Source organism: Lissotriton helveticus, chromosome 6 (assembly GCF_964261635.1).
Source record: "Lissotriton helveticus chromosome 6, aLisHel1.1, whole genome shotgun sequence".
In the NCBI taxonomy this organism is placed as follows: domain Eukaryota; kingdom Metazoa; phylum Chordata; class Amphibia; order Caudata; family Salamandridae; genus Lissotriton; species Lissotriton helveticus.
Genome location: NC_136067.1, coordinates 1,422,055,170 through 1,422,070,740, shown reverse-complemented (window position 1 = coordinate 1,422,070,740; position 15,571 = coordinate 1,422,055,170). Strand labels below are relative to the sequence as shown.

At 47.3% G+C, this 15,571-nt stretch overlaps 1 protein-coding gene across 3 annotated transcripts in view; it reads left to right on the top strand.

Annotated features, from left to right (window-relative positions):
* Window positions 1-15,571, top strand: part of MED23 (mediator complex subunit 23) — a 684,519-nt gene that overhangs the window by 642,524 nt on the left and 26,424 nt on the right. For all 3 annotated transcript variants that reach the window (XM_078649215.1, XM_078649213.1, XM_078649212.1), the window contains one exon: window positions 8,200-8,414. In XM_078649215.1, the coding sequence (XP_078505341.1) occupies window positions 8,200-8,414 (215 nt within the window). The remainder of the gene's footprint in view (window positions 1-8,199; window positions 8,415-15,571) is intronic.

Below are 15,571 nucleotides of genomic sequence, written 5' to 3'. Positions count from 1 at the left end.
CAACAATTTCCTCGATCGGCAGAGGCGCATCCAGCTTGGAACGGAGAGCCATTGGTAGGTGTGGTAGGGAAATGGCATTAACAATGGGGCAGTCCCCTTCCTCTAAAGGCCGGGGCCGGTCCCGGCATAGAGTGTGCTGTAGTAATCCCCGAAGGCAGCAGCAATGCCTGCCGCTGTTAATCGGAGGGTCCCAGAAGGCTCCACTATCTCGGGGACTATCCTAGAAGTCCTATCACTGGTAGCAAGCCAATACAGCAGGTTCCCACTTTTGCCTCCTGGACTCATCAACTAAAATCTGTTTTAGGGAGACCCTGGTGATTCGAAGGTGCTTATGGAGGGCCTCCATCAGCCTAAGCACACTTTATTTTTCAAGATCCAGAATCAGGTGCTCTAGTGACATCTGGCTAAGTTTTACTCCCACCCTCTAAGATATCTCTCTGCCCCCTGACAGTAGCTTTATTCCGCCGCCCATAGGCTCCCGGGTATGGAGACTGTTCTGCTGTTAAGATCAAAATAAGCATAAAGTTTAGTCGCTATATGCCTGTTGCATGCAGGGTCAAGAAGGTGCCAGACATTAAGACATCAAAGAGGGTGTCATACCCGATCTGCCACTCCAAAGTGGCCCATGATGAAAGAGTAGTCAGAAATACCTTGCAGAAGGATTGTGACTCCTGTCGTCCTGTAGAAGATTGTGGCGGGGAGTAGGAGCAGATCTATATGGGGATGGATCCCATATGAGGCTGACATGTGGGTATATTCCCAGTTCCTGGAGTGGCAGGTTCTCCAAGCATCGTACAACCCCAGGGATTTCATCGAAGTCCGGAGCTGTTTGGCCTGGGACAGTTGGCCTGCTGTGGGCAGCCCGAGGCATCAAGGTCAGGGTTGGGGTAGGCATTGAAGTCTTCACCAGTTATTGTAATTCCCAGCGAAAACACGACCACCGCGTTCTTCCATGCCGTTAACACCAGGGAGGGGGACTAGGATGATGTATATATGCACTCATGTAGTTGTAGCGTTGGCCCTCGAGGAAGCCATCTATGCCCATAAAGCTGCCCTATGCATCCCCAGCAGTGGAGGTCACCACCAACGGCAGTGATTTATGGAAGAAGCGCCACACCCCAAGACCCTTGCGCGGATCCCGAGTGGTATACGCGGTCATACCCATAGTGTTTCAGAAGATGGCATTGTGTGCCCAACTGGTGGGTCTCCTGCTGCATCAACACCTCAGGCATAAATCTTTTGGCAAGGCAAAGGACCATGGACCACTTAATGTGGCCTAATAGGCAGTTGACGTTCCACAACATAATCTTAAAATGTACCATTAGGGCATCGGTGGTCAGGCTATGGATCCACGCCAAACAGAAATTTGGGATTGGGAAACGGGAGGAGGAACCTGATCATGGATGTGTGCAACATTCAGTAGTCAGAGGATATGAGTGTGTATCACAGTGCATGGTACTGAAGGATGGACAAAAATGAAAAAACATCTACAAACAAAAACAAACAACTCTCCCCCCAACTCCCACACTTCCCCAACTCAAGCCTCTGTCGCCCTGTAACCCCCAAAAACACAAACCATCAAAACCATACAGGTAAATTCACAGCATGGGTACTCCTCCGATTCAGGATATTGTGGGGCATGTATGCAAGTTCAGCACTGAAGTGGACCTGGCCAGCTCATCACTGGCAGACAGCACAGGTATGGCCTACACTCCATATTGATGCTTCAAGGTTGTCTTTTGGTGCTAGCCGAGGCCCAGAATGCATCCCTCTTGGGTTCCAGGTGGATAATTGTGCTGTGGGATCATGCATTATCTGGATCCGGGGAAACCAATGATCTCTGGGTATGCCTCCTGTTCTTCTGCGACCGCATGTTCCGTCGTGACCCAGTGCGAGGGGGCCGGTAGCACTTGAGCTGGTGGAAGGCTTTTTGCTGGTAACTGGTGGCAGAAGGTCAACACCGCACTGACCCAATCTCAGGCTGCTTCGGGAGTCTCCAAGAAGTGTGTTACAGAATCATGGATCACTATATGAGCTTGGCAGGAAATACGAATATGTATTGTATATTTAGGACCCTAAGCTTCTGTTTGACCTTCTCGAAGGAACTCCGACGCTGCTAGACCGCCTGGTACAGTCAGGAAAGATCATGAAGCGGGTGGATTCAATAGCCAGTGCACTAGCTTGGCGGGCAGCTCATAGAATTGTGTCCCTATCTCTATAGATCAAAACACGAGCTATCAGAGGGTGGGTAGGGGCTCCCAAAGGGGGGCGCTGAGCCGGCGAGCGGTGCAGCCTTTCAGTTGTAAATCCTGGTGACCACTTTCCCTTGGACACCCAGGAATCCAGCCAGGCCTCCAAGAAACGCTCCAGGTGGGGGGCTTAGACGTTTTCAGGAAACCTGATGAGACGCAGGTTATTCCTCCTGAATCTGTTTTCTACCTCTTCCATGTGTTTTTCAAGGGTAGCGGTGGTGTAGAGGAGTTTAGCAACTGTTCGCTTAAGAGTAGTAATCTCATCTTCTAGAGTAGAGACTCGGCCTTCTACCTCCGATACTCTGTTACCCACATTCACACGAAGATTGGCTGGCCTGCAGTATGGTCCCCAAGTCATAGGCTGCTGCTGTAGATGCAGTTCTTCTGCTGGCGCTCCAACCCCAGTGGAGGTCTGTATTGTGTACCGATCCTTCTTAGCCTGGGTGCGCGCACTGGCTCCTTCATCTCTCCTCATGGTAGGCAGAGCGACAAAATACACATCTCGTCAAGCGAGCCAGTGGAATGCAATTTATACATGTAATGTGGGGCCGCAATCAAACAGATATAGTCCGTAGGGTGGGGGAGGTATCAAACCGGTATGGCGGATGGGAGAAGAAGGCGGTAGTATGAGCAGCTGGAATGTTCGGGTGCCACCGATCTTGGAGGGCAAATTAGTCTATGAGCAAGTCTCCAGGTTTGAGTTAGGCCACTCACTCCCACAGCGTACCGCTCTGCAAACCTTTTGAAGGCCCTTGAGACCGTTCTAGCCAAGCTACAAGGGGGTCAGATGGCTGCTCCTGCAGTGCCCTGCAGCAGCATAGCAGATGTTTAGGGGCTATAAATGTGCCTTACTGCAAGGGGGTGTCTACCCCATAGCAGCCATCCTCAGTTCCAGGCTAAGTAGGCTTGGGGTGCCTGGGGTCACGGTGGATCATGGGCCACCAATTCCACAGATGGGAGGCCCCATAGGTAGTGTTACACCTGTGAAGACCGCCCCCAGGGCACCAGCACAAGCAGCCAGTCGGATTGTTGCAGGGCACCCATCGGGCTCAGTCAATGTCTCCAGAAGCCGCTTCACAATGACCTTTCACAGCTGCCCGGTGTACAGCTGAGCATTAATGGTGCTGTCGGCCCGTGGGGACAGCCACAGCACCCTGTCGCCACAGCAGTCTTAGTCCATGCTCCTTGTTAGAAATGGGATCTCTGGTTGGCTAAGGCTTGTGCCAAAGCCAGGCAGAGACCACCACTCTAGTCAGGGCAAGGGTGTTACACGTCAAAGATTACCCCTGCTCACCCCCTTGGTAGCTTGGCACGAGCAGTCCGGCTTATCCCGGAGGCCATGTGTAAAGCATTTGCGCACGCACACAACCGCAACAACATCCCAGGCACACTACAAAAGGAACTCCACACAAGGTTATATCAAAAATAGTCTTTGTATTCTCAAAACACATTAGAATAGTAATCACTGGCACTGGGCAATATTTACAAGGGATTATGTACACCTGACAGGGCCACATGGACCACTGTCAGAACCATCACAAGGTGAACTTGGTAAGAGTAAAATAGATAACTTGGTAAAAGTAAAATAGATCATAAAACGTACAACCAGTAAACACTGGTAATCCCTGTACTTTGCATCAGTCTGAAACATAAACTACATTATGCACAGTATCCCACAAGTCTAAATACATTAGACCCTAACCACCTAAGTATAAATCACACTAGGGGCGTAAATCACACAGTGAAGTGTAATCTCACTAACCCAAACCAAAATAGGTAAAACAACCTCATAATCATAAACCATATTTAAAAGTATCACATAGGGAGTGCGTAAAACATACTATACACAATACATTTCCTAGCACCAAAATCACATTAGCACATAAATCACATTAGGGCCTGGCCCCCTATAAATGTAATAATCCAACTGGCCATCTCAAATGGGGGCTCAAATGCCCTACGTCCACAAAGTCAGGGCTGCTGCCTAGGCAGCAAAGGCCAAGGGTGCGCCACTGCGCAAAACCTAAATGTTGCAGCTGCCCACTACTTGCTGGGCAGCTGAGAACCACAACCTGGGGGCCTAAACGATGCAGCTGGCACTAAGTGCTGCGCAGCTGTGGAAGGCCTGGCACCTCTGTGCCACTTCTGTCCCTCTCAGGGACTCTCTTTAGAATTGCGCCTAAACGGTGCAGCTGCCCACTACTTGCTGGGCAGCTGGGAAGTAGGGAAATTGCGGCATGGGCTCTCAAGAGGCCCTTTAAACAAATTGCGCCCAAGGTTGGAGCCATCTGGCTCTAAAATTAAACCGGGTAGAGCCAGCACGGGCTCTAAATTACATATGTCCCAAGCAGGAGCCACACAGGGCTCTGTAGAGGAATTAAGCCTAACGATGGGGCCCTTTCGGCTCTGGAAACAACTGGGGCTTCGTTTGAGCCCTCACGCTCTAGGAATAATGGAGCCAACAACAGTGGTATTGGCACCAGGGGTGGGCACTGACAATATGCCCCGACACTACCTCCCTAAACAATAAAGCATGAGCCCCTCTGGGCCCGAGTAAACAATGAGGCAAAGCGTCATAGCAGCCCTCTGCAAAGCGGGGCTGCTCTGGAGAGAGGCACCGGCAGGGTGCCTTGACTCAACTCCCCCCAGCCGGCTTTACTCACCGGCTCTTCTGGGCAGCTCTCTCCTCTTCGGTGCGGCGGCACGCGGGCTCTCCCTACTCATGGGAGCCCCGCCTCACCTGCTTCACCCGGTCCCCCATCTCGGGACCGGGACTAAGTGTGGAGCCTGCGAGGCTCCAGGCTGCTTCCTCCTTATTCCGGTCCTGCCGCGGCCTCGCCCACGTCACAGGCAGACTTGCCTGACTTCCGGGGCGGCCGCGGCGGGACTGCAGCGGCGGTCGGCGGCGAGAAAGAAGGGTTAGGCTCCCTCGGTAATAAAAAATAAAGTTAGCCTGCGGGGTGGGCACCCGTTAGGACTCAAAGGAGCGGGGTGGGCACCGGCATATAGAAATAAAAAGGTAGCGCATACGCAGGGTGGGCACCTGCTTAAATCAATAGTCAATTAAGCGGCAATCATGCGAGGTGGGCACCCGCATTAGGAATAATGAAATTAGCGGGGTAGGCTCCCGCCAAAGATAAATACTCAGCAGCCAGGCAGGGTGGGCACCCGCAAGGCTCAAGAGCAGGGGGGAAATCCCTACGAGGGGGATTCCCTCAGCCAGGGCTGCAGCGCCTTGTTGCTCAGCCCCTAGGCTCTCAGGCTGTACCAAGCCTTGGCAAAGGCAAAGTAAAGTAACAGGTCCAAGAAGTCCATCCGGCATTTGGGGGCAGGGCAGGGCCCAGGGAGGCAAGCCTCTCCCTGGGCCCCAGCAGCAGCACGCCCCTGGTAGTTTCAAGTCAAAGAACAAGAACATCTTCATGGGGTCACAGCCCCTTATTTATACAGTAAAATCCTTTTGTGACACAGCACAGGACTAGGAGAGAACCAGTTACCACTGGTTCAGGAGCACTTTGTTTTGCTCAGCCCCTCTCCTCTATTCACAGGACAGCCAAGGACATCAGACGCACCACAGGGGGTGGAGCCAGCATTGTGGAGGGGAGGCCCAGCCCTATTCAGGTCCCAGGTGCAACTCCTCCCTCCCATCTGCATGCAGATCTCACTATACATCTCCGGGCAGACCCATCCTGGCTCCTGGGGCAACGGGTGTAAGAGGAGGAGTCCCAGAGCGTTAGAGAAACGTGTCCATCATCTTGGCCTTGTTGGATACGCCCAGGCTTTGTGAGTAGTCGGGGGTGTCTCATCCAATTCAATTTGTTCTTCATTGCATCAGAATCAGAGTAAAACGTCTTCTGTTTGGAAAAAAAAATCTGTAACTAATTTTTAACAGTATAGAACGGGATGGAAATGCATAGGTAAAACATTTTGACTATAGGGCTCGAACGTTTATGCCTTCGGAGTAACATTCCAGAATTCTATAAATACCTGAGCTGGTTTCTATTTATGCATCAGTTGCTGTTTGTTTTTCTTTCCATGGTAAAAAAGAATGTATCACTTGTAGGCCAGCATGAAGTGTTCCTCTCTGTGGGACAACAAATCCAAATGTCACACTGCTATATCTACAGTACTACGCAATTTACGAGGCAAGAACATGAATTAAAAGCATAAATCGCTATTTGGGAGGTAGTGGAGGACTGTCTATGAGGACTTGCAAGTAGGTGTGAGTTTTTTTGTGTGCGCATTTTTAACCTTCTAAAGCAGTAATCTGGAGGGTCTGAAAGGGGAAATATGTCCACCAGCCATAATATCTGTAGGGGTGCCATTTGTCCTGTGCCGTTTCAAAATGTTTATGAAGTCACGTCTTGCGGAAGGTAAGGCATTTAGGATGAATTTTGCTTTTAAGCTGTTAATTCGTGGAAGTCCACCAGCATTCAGTAGTTTAACTGCTGTAAGGCACAGGCTACGTTACAGGACAAATACTTCACTTAGCGACTTTCTATCCCAATGGGATTAATTGATACTTTTTTCTTTGTTATTTTTATAGGAAAGTGCAAATATGCAGTTTCAATTTGTTTCCACCGTAATATCTTGTAGCTGACGTTCATAGAGAACTCTAAACTGAAACGAAAAGAAATCCACTTCAACTGTCATGTTTATTTAAAAGTTATTATAAAAAGTCAGTCAGAAAAGAGGAGTTAATTAAATACACTCCATAACATCTTGTAATATAAACATATAGATAACTAAATAAAATCAATACTAATTTTCTTAGTGGAGCTACAGAAATAAGTTTCATCCTGTCACTCACATTTCATTCTGTCTCTTAGCATTTTCTACAAACAATTTGGAAAAAGTCATCGGCTTTCCTGACAGAAAAAGTTAACATTCCCATTGTTGCTGGTTTCAGAGGGCTATCTGATTCTTATACTAAAACAACGTGCCAGAACAAAACTCCTTTTTTTATTTTATCCTAGATGGTGTAATGAACCAAGAACCCTCCAAAATAATAAGTTGTTGGCTCAAATCCTCATCACCAGTGTGTTCTGCTGCATCCTGCTCTTTTTATCCTGGTTATGGATTATTTATTGTCAATGAATACTATAAACCGGCATGGTTCAGTTATGCCAGTGGGCGTTATCCAGCGCTCACCAAATTTAGATAATCCCTGCTTTGGGTGATCAAGAATACAGTAGCAGGACAGTGCTCTGGCAAATACTTTGGGAGGCTTTACCTTAAACTTTGCTAAAGTGTACCTGGACCCAGGTTGGAATACGTGCTTGTCTTCTAAGCACTGTGTATTAGGTGCACAATTGTGACCAGAGAGAGGCTCTGATTACATTGGTCAAATATGCATCAACCTATGGGACTCAACATGGCCGATCTGTCTAATCGGTCCCTTTAATGTTAAAAAGTGAAAGCTGTGCCATGGGCCCAAATAAAAGCAATGGAATGTGCTGTCCTGCCATACACTTGCATAGGAAAATATAGCCTTAATTGGAACATAGCGGGCCCTGGGCTTCTTGAGGTGCAACTGCACCAAGCTCCTGCGCCCCAGCTCTCAACTCCACACAGACTAAAAAGAACAGTCTCACAATTAGGAGGGAACTCAAAACTCCACTTTTGTAGCTCTCTAATCTTATTGTGTTCATGTTCAACTGCTAGCACCACCAGAGTGATTTAATCAATTTTGTTGTACAATATGAATACCACGAATCAATTCATGCAACGTTTTTCACAAACCAGTGTGTGTTTTTTTAACATTTGGACCATTAATTAGGGAAAATGTACAAAGGCAAAAATACATATGTTTTGTGATGGTCTTATTTTAGCTGAATGAAAAATAATGTAAAATGAGTGTAAAGACATGCATGGACATATTGCGGTTGCATAGATTTACAATTGAAGATGTTATGACAATTCCCATCTTTCCTGTGTTTTTTCCCTGTAGGAGCCTTACTGGATAGTTCTACATGAACGGATTGTGAGTGTCATCAACAGCCCCAGCCTGACGTCGGAGACTGAATGGGTCGGATATCCATTTCAGCTGTTCGACTTTACAGCTTGCCACCAGGCATATTCAGAGATGAGCTGTAGCTACACTCTGGCATTGGCTCACGCCGTATGGCATCATTCAAGCATTGGACAGCTCTCCCTCATTCCAAAGTATGTAGAATTCTGTTAATCTGTTTATCTCTTTACATCATTGACATTTCCCCTTTGAAGCAACTCGAAGCTAACCTATGCTATTGTGGTAGGGTGGTTTGAGTCCTTAATTCCTCCCAGGAATTAGTTTGATGTCAAACTTAGCTAAAGTGAGCTTGGTGACCATGTTTTATAGAATTAATGGATAGTGCTTTGTGTCTTTTACTTCACAATTACCACATTTTAGTACTTACAGAAAGATTAGATTGGGAAGGGTCAATGCCACAGAGTTGGTCGTCATTCAGTGCAGCAATGAGATCTTTTCTGCTGTTTGCTTGTAGGATCTTGATTTGCCACTGTTGCCTCAAGCCAAACACTTTTCCTGGAGTTTCTTAAAGCCACTCTCCAGGAATTGCTGTAGTAGGGAAACTTAGCAATGAGTATAACATTTGGCAAATTCTTTCAGGTGTGTCTTAAGTTTACATTAAGTAGTGACATAATTGCTAACTGTTTCATCTGGCCTCTGCTGTGAATGTTCAAAGAGCACAATGATATTGGCTCAAGTTCAGTAAATAACTTTTAGTGATGGTTTGGTAATGGGTTTTACTGCTGAGTCGGCCGTCCTTAAATCCTGTTTACTAAACTCTGATTGTATATCATCAGTTCCATGAGTCTACTGATGCAACATACCATTTACAGATTCTGCAACAATTAACTCTGCAGTATGCATGTTTAGGTCCTGCGCTTTAACTTGGGATGCATTTTGCTTACTAAATAGGACTTGAAGCCACCCCATTTCTTATCTTCTGTTGGCTTTATTGTCACTCTTACTTGCTGGTCCGCGAATCCAGTTTCACTTTCTCTTTATTAATTTCTCTCTTCCGTGAAACATAGAGCATAGATTGCATATTTTTTATTAGTGTCCTTCCGCTGCTCGCGATGGGACTGAGGAACTTTTTTTTTCCTTCTTCTCCATCTTCCTTATTGGTGCATGTTCACCCGTCCTCCTTACTGAGTCAGTATGTGTACATCACTATACCACTACAGCCCTACCGCCACCACCCCACACCACCCTTCCATTCCACACACTACTCTACCATCACCATCCTTCCACCACCATAACTCCTACCACTAACCTAATCACCCCCACTCTAACCACCTTAACACTATCACCTTAGCCACTACTCTAACGATCACCAAAGCCACCCTAACCATCATCATCACCACCACCCAACTGCTAACTACCCCTCTACCCTAAACATTCACCCTAACCACCACCCTACAACTAGTTGCCCACTCCACCCTAACCACTGTCACTGTAACCACAACCCCACCTGCCCTAACCACAGCATCATCCTACAACTAACCACCACACCCTAACCACCAGCACCCCCTTAACCACCACCATGTCCTACCCACCACCACACTGTCTTCCATCTCCTAACCTTCGCCACCAGTTTAACCACAACCATCACCACCCTAACTATTAGCACCCTACCACCACCACCCTGTTACCGCCCTGATGACCACCACCTTAACTACCCTACCACCACCTTCACCACAAACCTAACCACCACCTTCATCACCCTTAGCCTAACCACTATCACCTTTACCACAACCACCGTTTCCACTCTCAGCATAACTACCACCATGCCAACCACCACCACCCAAACCACTAACCGAACAACATCCTCACAACTGTCACCCTAATTATTACCATCTGCCTAGCTACCACCACCATAACAACCTTAACCAGCCTACCACCACCACCCTAACCACCATGCCACCTTAACCACCACTACTTTACCTTAATCTCCACCACCGTACCCTAACCACCACCAAACCCTAAACACTCCCACACTACCTTAACAACTACCTTCGCCCTACCCCCACAGCCCTAACCATGATCTCCCAACCACCACCATCCCCTCATCATGCTATCCACCACCCTACCTTAACCACTACCACCATACCTCTACTACTGCCACCACCACCATAGCCTAAACACCACCAACCTACCCTAACCACTACCCTACCCACTCCTCTACATGTTGAGTTTTCTCTTCTGTGCCTGTGTTTCTGTTCCTTCGCACTGCAGGTTGTCCTCCTTGTTGTGTACTTCTCCCACCTTGCTTCATGTTTTTTCCAACCTTGTTCTCCTTGATCCTTTCCCCACCAGCGCCATGTGTGTTGCTTCCATACCTGCTCTCCTTGTTGCATCCATCCACCTACATTTCTTTTTAAAAACACTTTAGCACCACCTTTTTCTATTTTTTATTTATTTATTTATTTATTTAATGGTTTTATAAAGCGCGTAGTAACTCGGTGAGCATCCCAGCGCTGGCCTGTTTCTCCTGGGGCTTCAGCCGCCTGACTGGGGTTTATGGTTGCGGGAAAAGGAGGGTCTTTAAGGATTTCCTGAACTGGAGATGGTTTGATTCTGTCCTCAGACTACGTGGTAAGCAGTTCCAGTGTTTGGCCGTGTGGACTGAAAAACGACGGCCACCGGTTTTGGCTTTTTTGACTCTGGGTACTGAGATGAGATTTTCCCCGTTGGACCGGAGGTCTCTTTTCGCTTTGTAGGGGATTAGGAGTTCTTTAAGAAGGGGGGACCGTTGTTATTGAGGGTCTTGTGGGCCAGGCAGAGGGCCTTGAAGATAATTCTTTCTCTGACTGGCAGCCAATGCAGAGACCTGAGGGCTGGCTTAGCAGAGGATCTTGTAGGAGTGCCCGTGAGTAGGCGGGCAGCGGCGTTTTGAACTTTCTGCAGCGCGTTCAGGGTAGCTTCAGGAGCTCCCAGATAGATGGCGTTGCAGTAGTCTAATCTCGCCAGGATAAGGCCCTGTATAAGGAGCTTCCTTGCAGTGGCCGGGAGTAGAGGGAAGATCTTCCTGCAGGCTCGGAGGAGACCGAAGCATGTCCCTGCTGTCTTTTTTGCCTGGGTTTTGAAGCTCGTGTCCTTGTCAATCCAAACACCCAGGCTTTTGACCTCGTCCTTAGGTGCGGGGGGGGCGCCCAGACAGCTGGGCCAGAGGTGAGGTGGGAGGGCGGGGCCCGTGTTACCTAACAGTAGTATCTCGGTCTTTGATCCGTTCAATTTTAACGAAGAAAGATTCATCCATCGGTGGACTTCCGAGAGGCAGCTGTGGAGGTCAGAGGGGGCATGATGGGGGTGGGTATTTTTGCCAATACAGTTTGGGTCAGTAAATAAAAAGAAAAGCTACCCTGGACTTTTTGTTGGCACATACAATTGTGGTGCATGTAGCTACATAATGACACAGCCACTGTGGCTGCGCTATGACACTTTTTGTTTTAGGTTCCTCTTTAGTAATGCTACACAGCAGCTCTAAAAACCATTGGCGACACCAATAGTTCCTAAAGATAAGACATGTGTGCTCTGCAGAGAGGCCAATCTTCTGATGGGCTCTTTGCTTTGGCTCCAGAATCAGAGCTCTTAATCAAAGCCCCTCAGAAACACCTGGCATGGTTCAACGTATGCATGGAAAAAACCCACAGAAAGAAACACGATTAAATAGCTAATGTTTGAGGAAGGCAAGATAGGTAAAATTTGAAATAAGAGAGGAACTAAATCACTAGACATGCATCCTGGCTGAAAACAAATTAACGAAGCCAATAGATCTCACATAGGTGAGACCAGTTGGCTTTGCCAGTGCTTGTCTGTTTTAGAATTTGTAGCACTTTCATTTTCGGCTATAAATTCAAACCTAAAAGTATGAGATGGATAAGCTACTTAAACCTGAAATCGAACAACTCGAGATCTCTAAAGAACGGATTTGGATGGTTTTGGACCTGGCCGTCTCTGCAGGTTCACCCCCAAACATTTTGCCTTTACCCTCCACTTTTTGTTTAGTTAATTTTTCCTGGCCTTAGGACTCTGTGCACTTTACCACTCCTACCCAGTGCTAGAGTAGTTGTGCTTTTTCCTTAAAACATGGTAGTTTTGCTTACACCCAGCTGTCATATTTATTTAATTTACTTGTAAGTCCCTGGTAAAGTGGGGCTACATGTATACAAGGCATGTAAATTAAATCCTACTAGTGGGCCTGCAGCACTGATTGTAACATCAACTTAAGTAGCACTTTTAAAATTGGCCCAGATTTGCCATTGCACTTGTGTGGGCAGTTTTAAACTGCCATTTCGACCTGGCATAATACATTTTTTGCCTGGCCCAAACCTTGCTTTTTAATACATATAACTCACACCTAGATAAGGCCCTGAACAGCTCAGGGGGCAGCCTGTAGAATTTTTAAAAAGTTGGACTTCCTAGGAGTTTTATATGTTGTGGTAGTGAAAAACTTTTACATTTGTTTTTCACTACTGCAAGGACTACCTCTCCCATAGAATAACATTGGAATTATCTTACTACATTAAATAAGTTTAATTTCCAAATGGGAATAGGTACCCAGTTCATGTTTGGTGTCTCTGGAATAGCTAATTTAAAATCCTAACTTATGGTGAAGTCGGATTTTAAATTTCAATTTTGATAATGCCACATTTAGAAAGTTGCCATTTTCCTGTCTTAGCCCCTTAATGCCTGTAGCCTGTACCTGGATCACATGACTGGGGGTAGCTGGCAGTTGGCCGTTGCCTTGTCAGCCACACCAATAGGGGAGCTTAGGTATGCCTGGATTGGCCATCACTGGCAGGATGTGACGGAGGTGCTGGCCACAGCCCCACTTAAACTTGAATAGACTGTGTCCTGCCTCCACACAAAGGGCTGCATACCCCCTGTAGTTTAGTCTGGAGCGAGGACAGAGAAGGCATAATGCCTGCAGACTTAAAAGGGAAACCCCTAGAAGCTTCTCCCCTACTTCAAAGGCACAACCGGGTATAAATACTGGACCTCATACACCAACTCTTCAGTACACTTCTGGGCCTGTGAATACTCTGCCAGCAAGAATGACTGCTGTGCTGCTGAAAGGACTGCCACTCTGCTAAACTGCTGCTCTGAAGGAACTGCTGTCCTCTTGTCTTGGGAGGAAGACCTGGAAATGCAACTTCATCTTTAATCCATGGCTCCCAGCGTGACTAGTCTGCAGGCCTCCTGACTGGGGACAAAAAAAAAATCCTCTAGGTCCTGCACCAACCCCTGGACCCAGCTGCAGCGAGTTCCTGATCCCCAACTGGTGCCATTCAGGTCCTGGTAACTTGGTGTGGCTTAGTGAGCTGAAATCAAGCTTTTGGACCCTTTGTAACCACGAACAGCCCAGTTTGCATCCAAACCTCACCACTCACCCCGCGATTCAGCACAAAGCTCTGTCAGCCCAACTCTTCGTGCTCTAGCATCAATCACTCGCGAGGACTACCAACGCAGAGCTACAGCAACGCCTGCCCGCGATGCAGGATGACTCTTTGTGCTATGCCAACAGCCTCCAGCAATGCAGTCAGTGATCCTCCTTGGCACTCTTCAGTGCCAATGGGACTCTTGGCAAGAACTTGAGACGGTCAACTCCAGCGCGCCCAACCTGGTGGCTGTGGTCGACATGTGCTCAATTGCTGTCAGCCTGAAATTGTGACTTTAACCTGGTCGTGCATTATCAGATATCCCAAGTTAGCACTTTATACTTTTTGGCACTATATGCACTAAATTCTTTAAAAATCAAATCTCTGGCTCTACTAACTGGAACTTTGTCGTTTTGCTCTTGGTTTATTTATTACATTTTACTCTGTCTGTCTACTTTGGTGCAGGATCCTTTTTGTGTGGTGTTTTCACTATATTACTGTTTGAAGTGTTGCACAAATTCACTACACAGTGCCTCGAAGGTAAGCATGACTGCTCTGTGCCTAGCTTCCAGAGGATTGAGCACAGGTTAATTTAGGGTTGACTTGTACCTCACCCTGACAAGAATTGTGGTTGCTGCTTGACCAGGGTTCACACACCAGTCAGCCTACGCCCCAATTTCTCACAGATGGCATGACAAAGTTTAAAAGGGAGAGGGAATGACGAGAAAGCAATGACGGGTAGGTAATAGTGAGATAGAGAGAAGGTGCATGGAGGAAGCAGGGAGAGAGGCATAAGGAGGGAGATAAAGGTAATGGAGAAGGTGGGCGAAAGCTGAGGTGCGTGTATTACGTAGAGGAAGCAGAGTAAAGACATGGTGAGGGGGCAGAGCCATCAAACTATAATCTGGAGTCGTCCGAAGTTAAGTGAGTGTCTTATGTCTTTGTATTCTAGTATTTGGGGTTATACATTTACAATTTCAATTACAGGATTAGAAATCCCAAACTGCAAATTAATAATGAGATTTGATGAGCCAGGTACATTTGAAATTGGACAAACTGAATTGTCGAAGAAAAGAGAGATTGAAAATGAGGTGCAGATGTATAAAATGTTGAGAAAGAAGTGATGAACCAGAAGGGGCTAGAAAAGGGTATAGAGGTGAAAGTGAAGGGCCGGAAAAGAGAGGATTTGGGCTAGAGATAAAAAAGGAGTGCAAAGGAAGGAACATGGCAAGAGGTGGCAAGTGAGAATGGATAAGAGGGCTAGGAGCATAGAGCAGGGTGCGCAGCCTCCTTTGATAGTTATTGCATCCCAGTCGTCCCATTTTTGCTCATATCCTCCACGTTTATCAGAAGCATCTACCAGTCGTGCTGTCAAACTGCCTTGCATCTTCCCAGAGGATAAGCCTGCTGTTACCACATTGCATGCATCAGTACTTCTCCCTGTGCTTGCATCAGACTACCAATCTCCTTGATTTCCTGTTGCAACTATCAGCCCACCCTTACCAACCTCAGTTTGCCCTCACTTGCCAATTGACAGTTTCAAATTACATTTTGTCTACCTGTACAGGGTACCTGGCAGCCCACAACCAGCGGCCACATAGCACTCCCTCCTCCAGTACCAGCACTCCCTCCTCCAGTACCAGCCCAGTACTTACAAACTCCATGTTTTTGACATTCCGGGTAGAAGTCCCCAAAAACTAACACAGTATATGGTTATCTCGTCCAGTACTAGTCTCCTATGGCTTCCTTGTATACTCCTCCTTTACTGATAACTGACCCCAGGGACTTCTTTGGTAGACCTTCATGTATCTTTAGGAGATGTCCCCCATTACCAGGGTCCGTCCACCTGCCACTTGCTTAGTGTTGGTGCCATTGCCAGCGTGAAGGCCGATACCACATACTGTTCAATAAGGCCTGCATGACTAGATTCTGAG